The sequence below is a fragment of the Lupinus angustifolius genome, chromosome LG15, assembly GCF_001865875.1.
Source record: "Lupinus angustifolius cultivar Tanjil chromosome LG15, LupAngTanjil_v1.0, whole genome shotgun sequence".
Classification (NCBI taxonomy): domain Eukaryota; kingdom Viridiplantae; phylum Streptophyta; class Magnoliopsida; order Fabales; family Fabaceae; genus Lupinus; species Lupinus angustifolius.
The window spans coordinates 15,789,016-15,803,624 of NC_032023.1; the positions used below are offsets into that span (position 1 = coordinate 15,789,016).

Genomic DNA, 14,609 nt, shown 5'->3' on the forward strand with positions numbered 1-14,609 from the left:
TGTGGTATGTCGTTTTGTTTTTTTATGGTAGATAATAAAGGGGTTAATTTTCCTAGATTTTAGGGATAATAATGGATTCCAAGGTCTTCATTTAAATTATTTCTCATCCATTATCATTGTCTAAGAGCATAACAACCACACAATACATGTAAAAATGGCATGTAAACTTTAGTGTATGCAAAATCGTTTTCCACATAAAAATAAATCATATCTTCCGTTAGTTTAACTAATCTCATGATTAAACCTTAAAGAGTCGAGTAAGATTTCCACAAAGTACTGTTTGATAATCTCACTTACTATTATTTTGATTATTGTCAATTATGAAATCATCCAATCCCAGCACTCGAGTATATATGATGTTCTCTTCAAAGTTCTATTCTACCTAAATAAATCTCCTTTTAGTGTGTCCAATCTTTTGTACCTATTATAAATGAGTATTGATTCAGCATCTAATCAATCATTTTCATGTGGTGGGGGTCTTTTTCTGAGCTTTTTGTTCATCTCTCAGAACATATCATCTAAATGATCAAATGTATGTGATGCATTTCTTGAAAACATTAGCTGCATATTTTTTTTTAGTGTCACTCATTGTTGCATATTTTTTGATTGATCAAAAATACAAGTTAAAAAATATTTAAATTAAAGTATTTTATATTTCAATTTTTTAACCAATGAAAGGAAGTGGTCAATAGCTCAAAATTGGTATATGAAATGGATTCTTCTCGAGTATTCTCTCCACTACTAAGAATGTGAGTGAAGAAATTTTTAAAAAATATTTAATTTAAAAAATAAAAATCTTGACCATTAAAATTTTATTTTTATTATGTGTCGTAATTTTACCTATTTATGCGCCTCTCCAGTAATGGAGAACTCATGAGATATTATATGTATCCAGGAAGTCCTCAACCCTATTTAAAGATAGAGGAGAGAAAAATGATTGAATTTATATATATATATATTAAAATATTTTATTATGAATTTATGTCATGCTGAAATGTAATAGTTAAGTACTGTTTTAATGTTGGAAAATCCATGCTGCAATGTAATAGTTAAGTACTGCTTTAATGTTGGAAAATCCATGCTGAAATATGTAGTTTAAGAAGTAAACTATTTTTAATGTTGAACCAGCTTCTTCTTATTTATTTATATATATATATATATATATATAACATCCAAATAATATTTATGCACAATAGTAAAAATTAATACACAATTATTATATCATTTATTTGAATTAACTTTTTGAAGAGTAAACGATAATTAAACATCAATTGTGGATGATACAATGATTGTACATGAAACTCATACATTATTATTACATACATTTTTATCTTGTTTTTATTATTTATTTAATCATATATTGGAGTGTTACATAAATATTCATCTTTTCTTACTTGTAATGTAGGGCTATGCCCTTTAAAAAAATTGTTGGGCTATATCAATACGTGCGCTACTTTTATTTCTCATAATTGTTAAGTTGCCCATCAAATTTGCCTCCATCCATTTTAAGTCCACATGTTAACTAAACATATACCAACTTTCAACAAATTTCTCTCTTAACAAAAGAAAATGGGCTAAATAATAAATCAGAAACCCCACAATGATATATATGTATTAAGATGAATCAGAAGTCACTATCTTAACAATGTCAAGAGATAGATATGCTTCTCGTATTAGAAAACGTATATAAAGACAAAAGAAGTAGTGCACGCACGCTGATCTGCATCACCATATCCATGCAGTTAAGTGTGCTAGGTATGTAGCATTATGGTATTCACAAAAAAAAGACTTATGTTATTTGCACGCCTTATTTTGAATGCAAAAAAGGGGAGACAGATAGGCTCAAGGATAATGAATATTGGAACATGGGCTATCTCTTCATTGGAGTACATCAGCTATCCACAAATTGTGTTAATTTATGTATCATTTTTTTGTAATTGATTAAAAAAATGTATTTAAGTTAAAAATTTATTATTAAATAGTTTCTTGACTAATCACAACTTAAAGCAGATACAGTCCCATATTTTATGGGATAACAAATGTGTTTCCTCTTTTCTTATCTAGCAACTCTACGAATGAATTGATTCTAGTACTTTGTTTTTTTTGTGATGGGTAGACTCCATATGAGCAATCTTGTTTGAGTCACAAGATTTACAATATATATAGTGAGACTGATTCTAAATTTTCTCCATATGCAAATTTGAAACATGGATTTTCCTTAAGGGGAAATAAGCATACTTGAACTAATCATCTATAAAAAAAAAAATATATATATATATATACACCGACAACGTATGAGTTTTATACATTGTCATTATATTATCTATCACTCATTTTAATTATCATTGACTCTTCAAAAAAATTCAAATCAAGAGTGAATGATGTACTTACTATGCATAAATCTTTACATAATATATAAATATTACACTAATCATCTATGGGTATTTCACATATTATTTTTACATCACACAACATTATTAACTAATCACCATGTTGTAATAGAAATAACTTATTTTGACAACTGAAATGTAACAACTTTAACTTGTCCTTTGGGTTTCAGAGGCTCTTTAGTCATAATTTGATGAAATAACACTAATGTACTTATAATGTGGTATGTCGTTTTGTTTTTTTATGGTAGATAATAAAGGGGTTAATTTTCCTAGATTTTAGGGATAATAATGGATTCCAAGGTCTTCATTTAAATTATTTCTCATCCATTATCATTGTCTAAGAGCATAACAACCACACAATACATGTAAAAATGGCATGTAAACTTTAGTGTATGCAAAATCGTTTTCCACATAAAAATAAATCATATCTTCCGTTAGTTTAACTAATCTCATGATTAAACCTTAAAGAGTCGAGTAAGATTTCCACAAAGTACTGTTTGATAATCTCACTTACTATTATTTTGATTATTGTCAATTATGAAATCATCCAATCCCAGCACTCGAGTATATATGATGTTCTCTTCAAAGTTCTATTCTACCTAAATAAATCTCCTTTTAGTGTGTCCAATCTTTTGTACCTATTATAAATGAGTATTGATTCAGCATCTAATCAATCATTTTCATGTGGTGGGGGTCTTTTTCTGAGCTTTTTGTTCATCTCTCAGAACATATCATCTAAATGATCAAATGTATGTGATGCATTTCTTGAAAACATTAGCTGCATATTTTTTTTTAGTGTCACTCATTGTTGCATATTTTTTGATTGATCAAAAATACAAGTTAAAAAATATTTAAATTAAAGTATTTTATATTTCAATTTTTTAACCAATGAAAGGAAGTGGTCAATAGCTCAAAATTGGTATATGAAATGGATTCTTCTCGAGTATTCTCTCCACTACTAAGAATGTGAGTGAAGAAATTTTTAAAAAATATTTAATTTAAAAAATAAAAATCTTGACCATTAAAATTTTATTTTTATTATGTGTCGTAATTTTACCTATTTATGCGCCTCTCCAGTAATGGAGAACTCATGAGATATTATATGTATCCAGGAAGTCCTCAACCCTATTTAAAGATAGAGGAGAGAAAAATGATTGAATTTATATATATATATATTAAAATATTTTATTATGAATTTATGTCATGCTGAAATGTAATAGTTAAGTACTGTTTTAATGTTGGAAAATCCATGCTGCAATGTAATAGTTAAGTACTGCTTTAATGTTGGAAAATCCATGCTGAAATATGTAGTTTAAGAAGTAAACTATTTTTAATGTTGAACCAGCTTCTTCTTATTTATTTTGTGCATCAAGAGTATCTCCCAGCGAACATTAAGGTACTAAGCTTTTGACGTAAAGATCTTTTATAGAAGTGAGTTTTCTCTCTACAAGTAATTTCATGATATGATTAAAAAGATAGCCTTTGTAACAATTTTTTTTACTCTAAAATACAATCAAAGTACATAAGAAAAAGAATGTCATCTTTTTTAATATAAAAATACACGTCCAAAAAACACTGTAGTGATAGAAAACTTGCCATTTGTGATTTGTATCAAGCATCAAAATACTAATACCGAGTATATCGACAGTGATGGAGCTTGATTGATGTGCTAAAAGGCAAAGCTTACCTAACCCCATTTTGTAAATGATACATGAGGATGATAATGTTTGTTGTTTCATAACTCACCTTATTTTAATTGATTAAAAAATATATTTAAGTTAAAAATTTAATAATTAAGTATTTTTACTAATATATTTTACTAAAATATATTTAAGTTAAAAATTTAATAATTAAATATTTTTACTAATGTATTTTACTAAAATATATTTAATTTAAAATTTTAATTGTATTGTGATTGACATGTGTAATGTCTACTTTTAGGTCAAGAGTTATGCTCCCAATCAATTAGCTAAACTATAAAAGACACTTCATGTTCCGGATAATAATATTGTCACTTGTGAGTGTGGCAAAGAGTCAACCATAGATCAATACTTATATAGTAAATTTGTGAACTTAATCCCCAACCATGGAATCTCTCCTCTGTAAATTAAAGGCTATTTGCGTGGCTCATGATAAAGCAACACTTTAGATAAGAAATTTTAGATCTTAATCTTCAACTACCACTACAATTTCTTCTTTATCTTAAATTAGTATATGAAATCAAAGGGATGTATAAGCTTTAATTTCGATATTTGTTATTTCAAAATGAAGCAAAAAGTAAATTGTCAACGTAACATGTTAATCAAAAAAATTATTTTTTAGTCAAAAATTTAAAATATGATAACTAATATTAAATTCTATGGTATTGCATTGTTCCCTTTCTAAGAAAAGATATCAATTTTTAGCAAGCTTTAAATGTATATTATGAGACATTAATTTTTTGTATCATTCAAAGTTCCAACCTATCATAAATCAACAATATTCTCATATAAAAAAATTAAATTGATTTCACACTTCAAATCTATTTTTTATTAATTAATCCCAATAAAATATGATTTCACCTGAAAAAATATAAATGTAAGCATAAAATATTATTAGATTAAAACATTATTTACATAAGAGAGCATTCGTGGTGACATGATACATGTTATTTGAAATTCTTTTATAAAAAATCAAACTATTTCTACATATTTTTTATTTTCATCTTTTATTTTAACACAAATCTTTACAAAATCATCTAAACCCAAAAGATAGTTTAAAATTGTCACAATTTAATTATCAACATAACATTTCTATAATATGAGTCCATGTATCCAAGCATTACAATTACTAATAGTATTATTGATAATAACTTATATCAAGTCTAGGGGTGTCTCTTAGGTGAAGCTCAATGTTAATGAAATTATAATGTCTGAGCTAATAGTATTGGAGGAGGTAACGTTATTCGTAATAATGAAGGAGAATGGTTTTCGGGTTTTCAGAGTTTTGGGATTAGCTCCTCAATATTGGTAGAAATCATGGCTATGTAGCATGGTTTTCAGCGAGTTTTATGGCTAAAATTGGATATTGCTCAACAAAAGAAGTTTTAATATTCAATTTTTTTTTTCATGGTGCCAAAGTTGCTTTAATTCCCAATTATAGATAGATCCAGATGATGGAGAACTAGGGTCAAGGTGTGGGACTAATATGATAGATGTGATCCAATGTTGCAAGAAGACGACATTATTAAATTTCGTTGGTTTGTCACGTGGCAATGAAATACAAATGTTGTATCTAGAGCCTAGAGCCCACTAATATTGCTTTAGTTAAGAGATTGAATGTCCATCTGGAAAAAAAAGTTAAGAGTTTGGATCATAAAAAACAAACGATAATTGTGAAATAAACTTTTAAAAATATTATACCAATACATTTAGAAGTGATTTGTAAAAAGAGAAAATGATTTTTTTGTTTATCATATTACTAAGAATTTAAATTAATTTTCAATACATTTTAAAAAATAAATAAATTTATTAAAGATAATATATTAAATACATCCAAACTGATATACTGATTAGCAGGTCTTGTGATGATAACATAATAACTTTTGAATCATGTTTCCATTTATTGTTTGTCTCATCTTCAAATGGTACATTAAATATGATTAAACTATACATGTGGAACATTTTGGGCCCTGAATTTTATGGAGGCTTAGATAGCTAGCTCCCTATGCATAAGAAAACATTACAAAATCTCTACGTTTTTGCGTCAAATAGACGTGGCAAAGGAATATTAATGTTATCTTAGTTAAAGTAATACTGGTAATATATGAGTAATATATCACTCAGATCCAGCAATATAGCATCAAAGGCTTAATTGAGATATATGAATGCCAGTTGGAAAGCAAAAAGGGGGAAAAGAATCCATAAAATTTGTCAGTTTAAGCTCACTTTTTAGATTTTACTGAAGTCTCGTAGAAACTTCATGGCAACAAAGATTTGAAAACTATGTCCTATTATTCATTACTATGCATGGTTTATTGATTATGTTGATATTTTGTACTTAATATTTCTGTTTATAGCCACCTACTAGTTAGATCATGCGTCGATACTTACGTGGATCCATGTAAAAAGGTTTGAACTGATAACCCCGGAATTGATGTAGTTTTTTTTTTCTTTGGAGCACTTGTTTAGGGTTTTTCAAACGTGTCTTTTAAGGATACATCTTAACCTAGTATAGCAAAGAGAGTCACCTTGTATTGAAAATTTAATTGACATAAAATTTACATACTCCAATTTATATGTGTTTATCAACTTCAAGTGCAAATTTGTTTATTTATTTTTGGATAAGTTAAAATATGTTGATTGAAAATACACATGATTAGAAAAACTTTCTTTAAATGGAATATTAAAGAAAGTGGTAACGCAATTGAATAGGTGTCATTGTCTAGTAATTCCTGAGTAGGATACAACGCAAGGATTTTTCTGCAGTTAAATAGATTCAACCGAAGTGGGAGCACACTGCATGAACCTCTCTCATGCGCCAATATTGAATACTGAGTCATTTCATCTTTACTAGTTGAAAAGTTATTGAAAATTTAACACTAAAGTTAAAGTCTTTGGTAAAACTAGATGGTTGAAAATGGTAAATTAATTTTTAAAACTTGACTATGATCTGTGCATGGTGAATGTCATGTAGATTTTGATTTCTGTGATTTATCCTCTTACTAAAAAGTATTAGTAAATTTTGTATACCCTCTAAGTTATAAAGGATCGTTTACTAATAATAACTTATCATAGTTTAGTTTGACTCCTGGCTAAGTTTTAGGATGTCTTTTTTATTGAAATGGAGCTTTATGATGGAATTAAACTTCGGCTTACATGGTAATTCTTCTGCTGGGCCAATACAGTATACTCCTCCAATGGATGTGTTTAATGTATGGAGGAGATAAAGCCATCCCAAATTATTAGGCCTTGTTATGTAATGGCCTGTAATATATTAAGACAAAAAAAAATAAAAAGATACCATTCAAGGGCAATGGACTCAGTTGTCCCAAAATTGTGTTTACAATCGTATCCCAAAATTGTGTCTTCAATCATGTCTCTTTCAATCAGATTCTAACATTTATTAAAAAAATTATATAATGGGAAGCAAAATTTAAATATATATTATTTTTTATTATGTGTCAAAATCTAATTAGATAAAACATGATTTAAGATATAATTTGAGACAGTTGATGATTAAAGATTCGCCTAAAAAATAATTCCACTTTTATGGAATGTTTGAATATTAATTACTTAGAATAGAATGATACAAATAAGTGAAATACTCTTGTTGTTTCATATACATATATTTTTACGTTTAATTTTTCCATATTATTCCAAACCTTTTGTTATTTTAGAAATCCAATACACTTTTATATTTACATTTTATTTTTCAGTTATATCCTTATTTAATTATCTTTATCACCTCTTATTTCTTCACTTCTTATTAGTTTTCGAAGTAAATTAAATGAGATTATTTTAATTAAATTATATCTAATTTTTATATCATTTAATCACTTCTTAAACTATATTTATACTTAAATATTAAAAGATTGTAATAAAGGAAGTGGACCCAGATGTAATTTACTTTAGTATAAGCATAAGTTGAGCTGAGACTTTTTTCTTACGTATCATTGAATCAGGATAACTTTCATATTGAGACCTACCTTTATATTCGAAAAACTTGAACATGTACTGTCTAATTAGGAAAATACAAGATATTGAGAAGTTCACGTTAACTCAATTAAAATAACAAAACAAAAATTCTAAAAATTACTTAAAAGATTAAGCAAGTTAATAAAATCAAGACCATTTCATATAATTATGTACATAAACATTCATAGTATATAACAATAAAATAAATAATGATTTACATCAAGTGAGTACTCTTTCTTCAAAGAAATAGAGAAATTTAGTGAAAGCAAAAATGATAGAATTTAAGGAAAGTTGATATTCTAGTTGGAATAAAAAATGAGAACATAACGATTAGGAATATACATAAGGTGGTGAGTAAGAGTGGAAACACGCAAGGTCACCTACCAAGGACTTATTACCTGACCCATAATAGGCTAGGTCAGACCAGACTTTTTTCATGAATAGGTTAGACTCATGTTTTCTAAAAAAACCTATTTAGTTTAACAAGTCATATTTTAAGTCATCTAAAAGGCCTATTAATTTTAACAGACAGTCCTATTTAGTTTATTATACAAAATTGTGAAATTATACTATTTTAATATAAGTAATATTATTATATACATAATATTAATATAAAAATACATAAAGAAATATAATTTAATTATTAGAATTAGATGAATCTAACTAAAAGGATGCCTCATTTAAATATAGAGATTGTAGCTTATTTCATGATCATATAGTATATGCCTTTAAATAGCGTAACAAGTCAGACCAGACTTTTAAATAGGTGAGACATAAATTTTGATTTTTTTTTTAACAAGCTAACATACCAGACTCAAACTCCTATATGTTATATAGGTTGAGTCTGTTTAAAGCAAAGTCTAACCTAACTTATTTCTGCCGTGTCTATTTTTAGATGTAAACATATCCCTTTTAGATGTGAAAAATGAATCAGGTCCAATCTAATTCCTTTGATTCTGGAAAAGTCTTTGGAATGGGCCAGACTCGCTCTTCTTCATTATATTTCTCTCTATCCAGTCCAATTTTAAGTAATCTTAACATTGAAAACCTAATATCATTGCATTACATCCCACTTCATTTCATCCATTCACATCAAGTCATCAATCCAAACAAACATAGTCCTACTTGGAATGGGAAGGAATAAGACATGAGTTTAATCTCCTCTTTGATCCATTTTATAAGTGGAACAAGACAGGATCATTTGATTAGACGAATGAAAACACTTCACTACTTGCACTTTTTTCTTTAACACTTTTTTGCCAAGGGTCTTAATACTAACATCTTGTTTAAATTTATTAAAAAGTATAAAAAAATGTAAAGAATTAGTGAAGACAAGTGCATATAATTAGTGACAAATGACATTGTTGTTATCTGTTTCTCCAATGCATACAAAACACTATGTACAACATGTTTCTCCTGCTTTATTCTGTTCCATTTTGTTTGCATGTCAAATAGTGCAACTGTAACAAAGATGAGGGATGAACATCTGCATATATTGTATAATATAGAATGTATTTCATTAAACCAAGACACAATACTTGTAACGTGTGAAAGGGGTTATATACTTCTGTGCAATTTCAAGTATATCATATACAAATACACGAGTATGATAATATGATTGTGTGTGCTTAAATGACCCTGATGCAAATTATCACTACTGTATAACTAGCTAAGGTAGGATTAACACGACACGATTATTCTCCTATAAGGGATGCATATACATTTGTCGATTTATACAACATAGCGACGAAGATAATCCAATCGCGTCGGATGCTTGAGCTTCATCAGAGCCTTGACTTCGTGCTTTCTTACCATTTCCCTAGAAATATTCAAGTTCCTACCAATTTCTCCCAAAGTTCTGTCACCCTTACCATCAAGTCCAAATCTCTGTCTGATCACCAAGCTCTCCTTGGGTTTCAAGGAATCAAGCTAGGACCAAAAAATCTAAAATTAGTTGCAAAAATTGACATATGCAATATGATATTGCAGAGTTAGATAAAGAATAACACTTAGATTTTGTTTTTTCTAGTCTTGTGGTGTTATTCTCTAAGAAGAATAAAACATGTCTAACGCAATATGATCTTACACATGTTCTTTTCTGTCAGAAATAACACAACACATACCTAGAGAACATCTAAGTTTTATCCTCAGACAAAATAACTAACAAACTAGAAAGATTGAACCCCAAAAATTAAAAAACTACTGTACCCAACCATGGATAGTCGTCTAACTATTCTGAGGCTACACGGAATTTTCAGCCCTAGTCCTTGAAGAGGATTGGCATGATCTATAATTGAATCTGAAGACTTCAGTTCTACTTTAATGACAGAGTAACAATAGCTTGAGGTATGTAACTCTCTGCTTCGTATAAGATACCAGTAGATTGGTGCCCATTAGCCATGGCTCCAACTAGGACTAATGAAACAATGTTTATTGTTGAAGATGATACGAATCATCTACTTATTTGAACATGGAGCAACAAATGAATAAGTAAAATGCATAACTGATGCAAAAGTTTTTTAATACTATCAACCGATCATACAATGCTATATCATTTAAAATATTTCACTCTTATAATAGTTACCTCAAAAATCACATGCATGGTGATGTATGATTGGTTGATAATGTGAGAACTTTGTATCAACAATGTGTCAAAGTTAAACTAAAAAATAACTCTAACAAATCACAGGTTTAACTAACTTTTGGCGGCTCATTCTACAAATTTTACTTATGTCATTTATTTGAATGACCTATTATAGTGAGCAATGCAGTGTCAAAGTCTCAAGAGATTGAGTTGTTACCACATCATCAAGAGCAAGCCTTAGTAGAGCAGGTTGCCTCCTTTTATCACTATTAACACTATCATCATCAGTGATCCTATTAATAAACTCCTCCTGTGTGACACTATGTCTCGAATTCAGCGAAAGAACGGATTTCGATGCCTTTATAACATCATGGTATCTCTCAGGGGAGATCTGAACTCTTTCTTGTATTTCTTCCTCTGTTGGTGGCCTCTGAAGCTCAAATGTTAACTCAAGTTTAGCTTTTTGGATCTCTGATATAACCTGCTCAAAGAGAAGTTGAGAAGTTACACAAAGCTGTTACCCAGGCAAAGCCTAATAATTAAAATAAAGGCAATTGAACTATGTGCTGCTTAAATCAAAACATTAATCACCATGAATACAAATGAAGAATGCATACCGACTCAAGTCCAAAGGGAATGCGTGTGAAGCTACAGAGGGTCATGGAACGGATGATAGCATGTCTAATCCAAAACAAACCGTATGTAGATAGCCGAAATTTCCTGTTTGGCTCAAAACGATCAATTGCTGTGATAAGTCCCTTAACTCCTGCCTGACAAAGATCTTGAAACTTAGGGCCACTAGCAAAACCTGGAAAATATTTGTTGATCACAAACGAGACAAGCCGGAGATTGTGCTGCAACAAATACCATCATGAATATCATAATAAAAAAAATTAATTCAACGCCTCAATCCAACTAAAGAGAGAAAGTAGGAAAATGAAAGGTGTTAAAGTTCTATCTCAAAACCAATTGGAAATTAGAGTAGTCAAACAGGTATTTAGACCACATCGGGAGAATGAGACATCCATTGTGGGACTTACTTCCCATTTCCCAACATACCCCCTCCATGCAAGCATGTAAAACTAAGAGAGAAGTTAGACTCTGACTCTAATATCATGTTAAGGTTCTATCTAAAAATCAATTGACAATGACAGTAGCCGAATAGGTATTTAAATCACACCCGAAAAATTAGGCTGGTGATATGAAATTTACTAGATGTAAGAAGGTTAACATATTTTTCATCTTTTAAGGCTTCTTGAATGCCATGCGGCAAAAGAGTTTGAAATTTTAAATTACCATTATGATCTTGTTTCTTGCAGCTCGGCCAACTGCAATTGCTTTCTTTACTCGAACAATGCCCATGTTTGTTGCATTAGCTAGTTCACCATCTGTAGGTTCTCTCCCAAGCTCCTTGTGCAAATCTTCTTTTACTGGAAGAAGTACCTTAAAAGTAACAATTATGACCTAATGTCAGAAACAAAATCAAGTCCTGAGTTTTCATCTAGCATCTTTATCAACTAGATTGAAAGGTTTCTTGACATGGCATCAAAGTCGTGATGGCAAAGACGCTAGGAATCAACTAGTGATGCATGATTTAGGTTTTGAAGAAGGTTATAAGTTCAAACCCCCATGCATTGCTGGGGATAAACTTGCCTCCGTTCTCATTCTCGTATATAATTAAAAATTTCAGCAAGAATGGTGCAATGTTGACCTGTGCTTTGTTCATTCTTCAAGTTCAAAGCACCTTAACATGAACTATATTAGAGATATAACTAATTAAGAGCCTTGACATAGAATCTTAAGTTACTAGAAAGAACTACACTACTGTTTTATTAACAACCGAAAGTTCAATAAAAGAAATTAACTGCTCACCTTCATAGGTTGCATCAACTTGAACAACCAAGTATGCTCTGAAGAAGGAAGAACTGGAGGAATTCTCATTTTTTTCCAGTCCAGAGTGCCCAAATCCGTTGACCCGGAGTATTCCCTAACGAGTTCATCGATCTTCTTAACTCTGCTCTTAACAATTCTTTTCTTTCGGGTTGGAATGACCTCCTCCTCCTCATTTTTGTTCTTCTTCAATGCAATCCTCTTATCAAGGCTCAATCGCTTGGCCTTCCTTTTCTGGTTTCTGACCACTCTCTCCTTACTTAATTCTTCTTCTTTATCTTCTTCAGAAATCTTCTTCCTCCTCCGCAAAACTCTTTTGATCTTATAATCTACAAGGTCTTCATCACAAATATCGGATGCAGGGCTGAGTTTGTATATATTTTCAAGTAAAGCTGCAGCTTCATTGTAGTCCACATCCGAGGACGACGGAGTAGACTCCTCAGCGCAAACAGCTTTCACTCTCTTCGGTAACTTACTACTTTTTCCTATCCTTTTCTTCTGCGTCTTGGCCGATTCAATTGGCATACGAATTTTCTCTTGGGTAGCAACCAAAGCTGTGTCATTGGGTTTATCGCCTTTAAATGCTACAATTAACGGTCTCTTCAATGCAGACCAATGATTTGAAAACTTAGTATTCAATCCTAGTGGAGTCCGAGCAGCTGAGCTAGAAAATGTCACAACTCCCATATATACAAACTTACCTAAGCTAATTTTGGAAAGAAACATCAAATTTTCAATGTGAAGATCCTACAAGGCTACAACAGCAGACCAAAAATACAATATAAGCTTTACATGTGCAGACACACAAGTTCATATCTAATAGCCTGACACAACTATCAAATTGACATGTAAATATCTAAATTGTTACATTTCCCCAAAATTGCGATAAAGGCACACGCAATACTACCAATGGTATCGGCTCAACACAACTATCAAATTGTAAACACAAGCTTTAATTCCAATTCCAACCAGTGTTGCTTAGAGGAATTGATTTTGTAATGAAAACAACTTATAATTAAAATCTAACCAAAACATTAAAAACAATTGATTATTAAAAAAAATCGAATATAAAAATGGTTACACACTTACACATTAAAATGGGGCATATATATTTTTTCTAAGCATGCATGAGGTAATGAAACATTTGTTGTGGAATAAAATGATCAAGTACAATAAAAAAAGAAGTTGAAGATTAAGGTGAGTGTACCTTTGATCAAAGTGTTAGTGAAGCAGAATCTATACAGATTCTCCTTGCTTAGAAGTAGAGAGGAGGTGTATTGTTATTGTGGTCGTGTTATATGGTGTCCACGATTAAACACGACATCCATTTGGAGTGGGGGAGCAAATATTTTGAGAATGAGAAATACATGTGTCAAAATGTATCTATGTTAACATAAGCTACAACATATTAAAAATATAATTTTAATTAAAATTTGTTCATCTATATCTATACTATTATCTATACTATTATACTATTAATAAAGGGAAAACACAAAATAACTACCTATCATGGTGTAATTTGTGTTTTCCTATTTTGCCCTTAATATCTTTTTATTTCTACCAAAAAAATCATATAATATTATTTTCTTATTTTATCCTTATTATCTTCTTATTTTAAAAGTGTATTTAAAAAAAATTGAATATTAGACCAAATTGAATCAATTCAACCGTAAATTTAGCGCAAAAATTATATTTGAATTTATAAAATACAAACTATACATTACAAACGATAGGAAAGCGGGTTGACAGGCACGACAGTGCATGTCAACACGCTAGTGTATATAAAGTTAAAATGTATTATAACTATTTATACTAGTGTGTACAGGCACGAAGTGCCTGCCGGCGAATATTGTGTGATACTACATATTCAATTTTTATATATTTCGTTTTTGTGAATTAAATGTATTTGTTGTGTTCAGTGTGCTTTATATTATATTTTTTTGTGTGTTTATGATAATGTTTAATTTAACGTGAGATATTTGGTTAATTAATGTATTGGTGGTAGTTGCTTATGATTATATAGTTTTTTGTAAAAATTAAATAATGTTAAGGGCAATATAGGAAATGAAA

At 29.8% G+C, this 14,609-nt stretch overlaps 1 protein-coding gene across 1 annotated transcript; it reads right to left on the minus strand.

The window, feature by feature from the left end:
* LOC109327591 (RNA polymerase sigma factor sigE, chloroplastic/mitochondrial-like) lies at window positions 9,607-13,833 on the minus strand. The gene is made up of 6 exons (XM_019560767.1): window positions 13,747-13,833; window positions 12,522-13,294; window positions 11,946-12,092; window positions 11,267-11,503; window positions 10,867-11,130; window positions 9,607-9,994 (listed from the first exon to the last, which is right to left on the minus strand). Exons 2-6 carry the CDS (start codon window positions 13,263-13,265, stop codon window positions 9,797-9,799), a joined length of 1,590 nt encoding a protein of 529 aa, XP_019416312.1. The 5' UTR covers window positions 13,266-13,294; window positions 13,747-13,833; the 3' UTR covers window positions 9,607-9,796.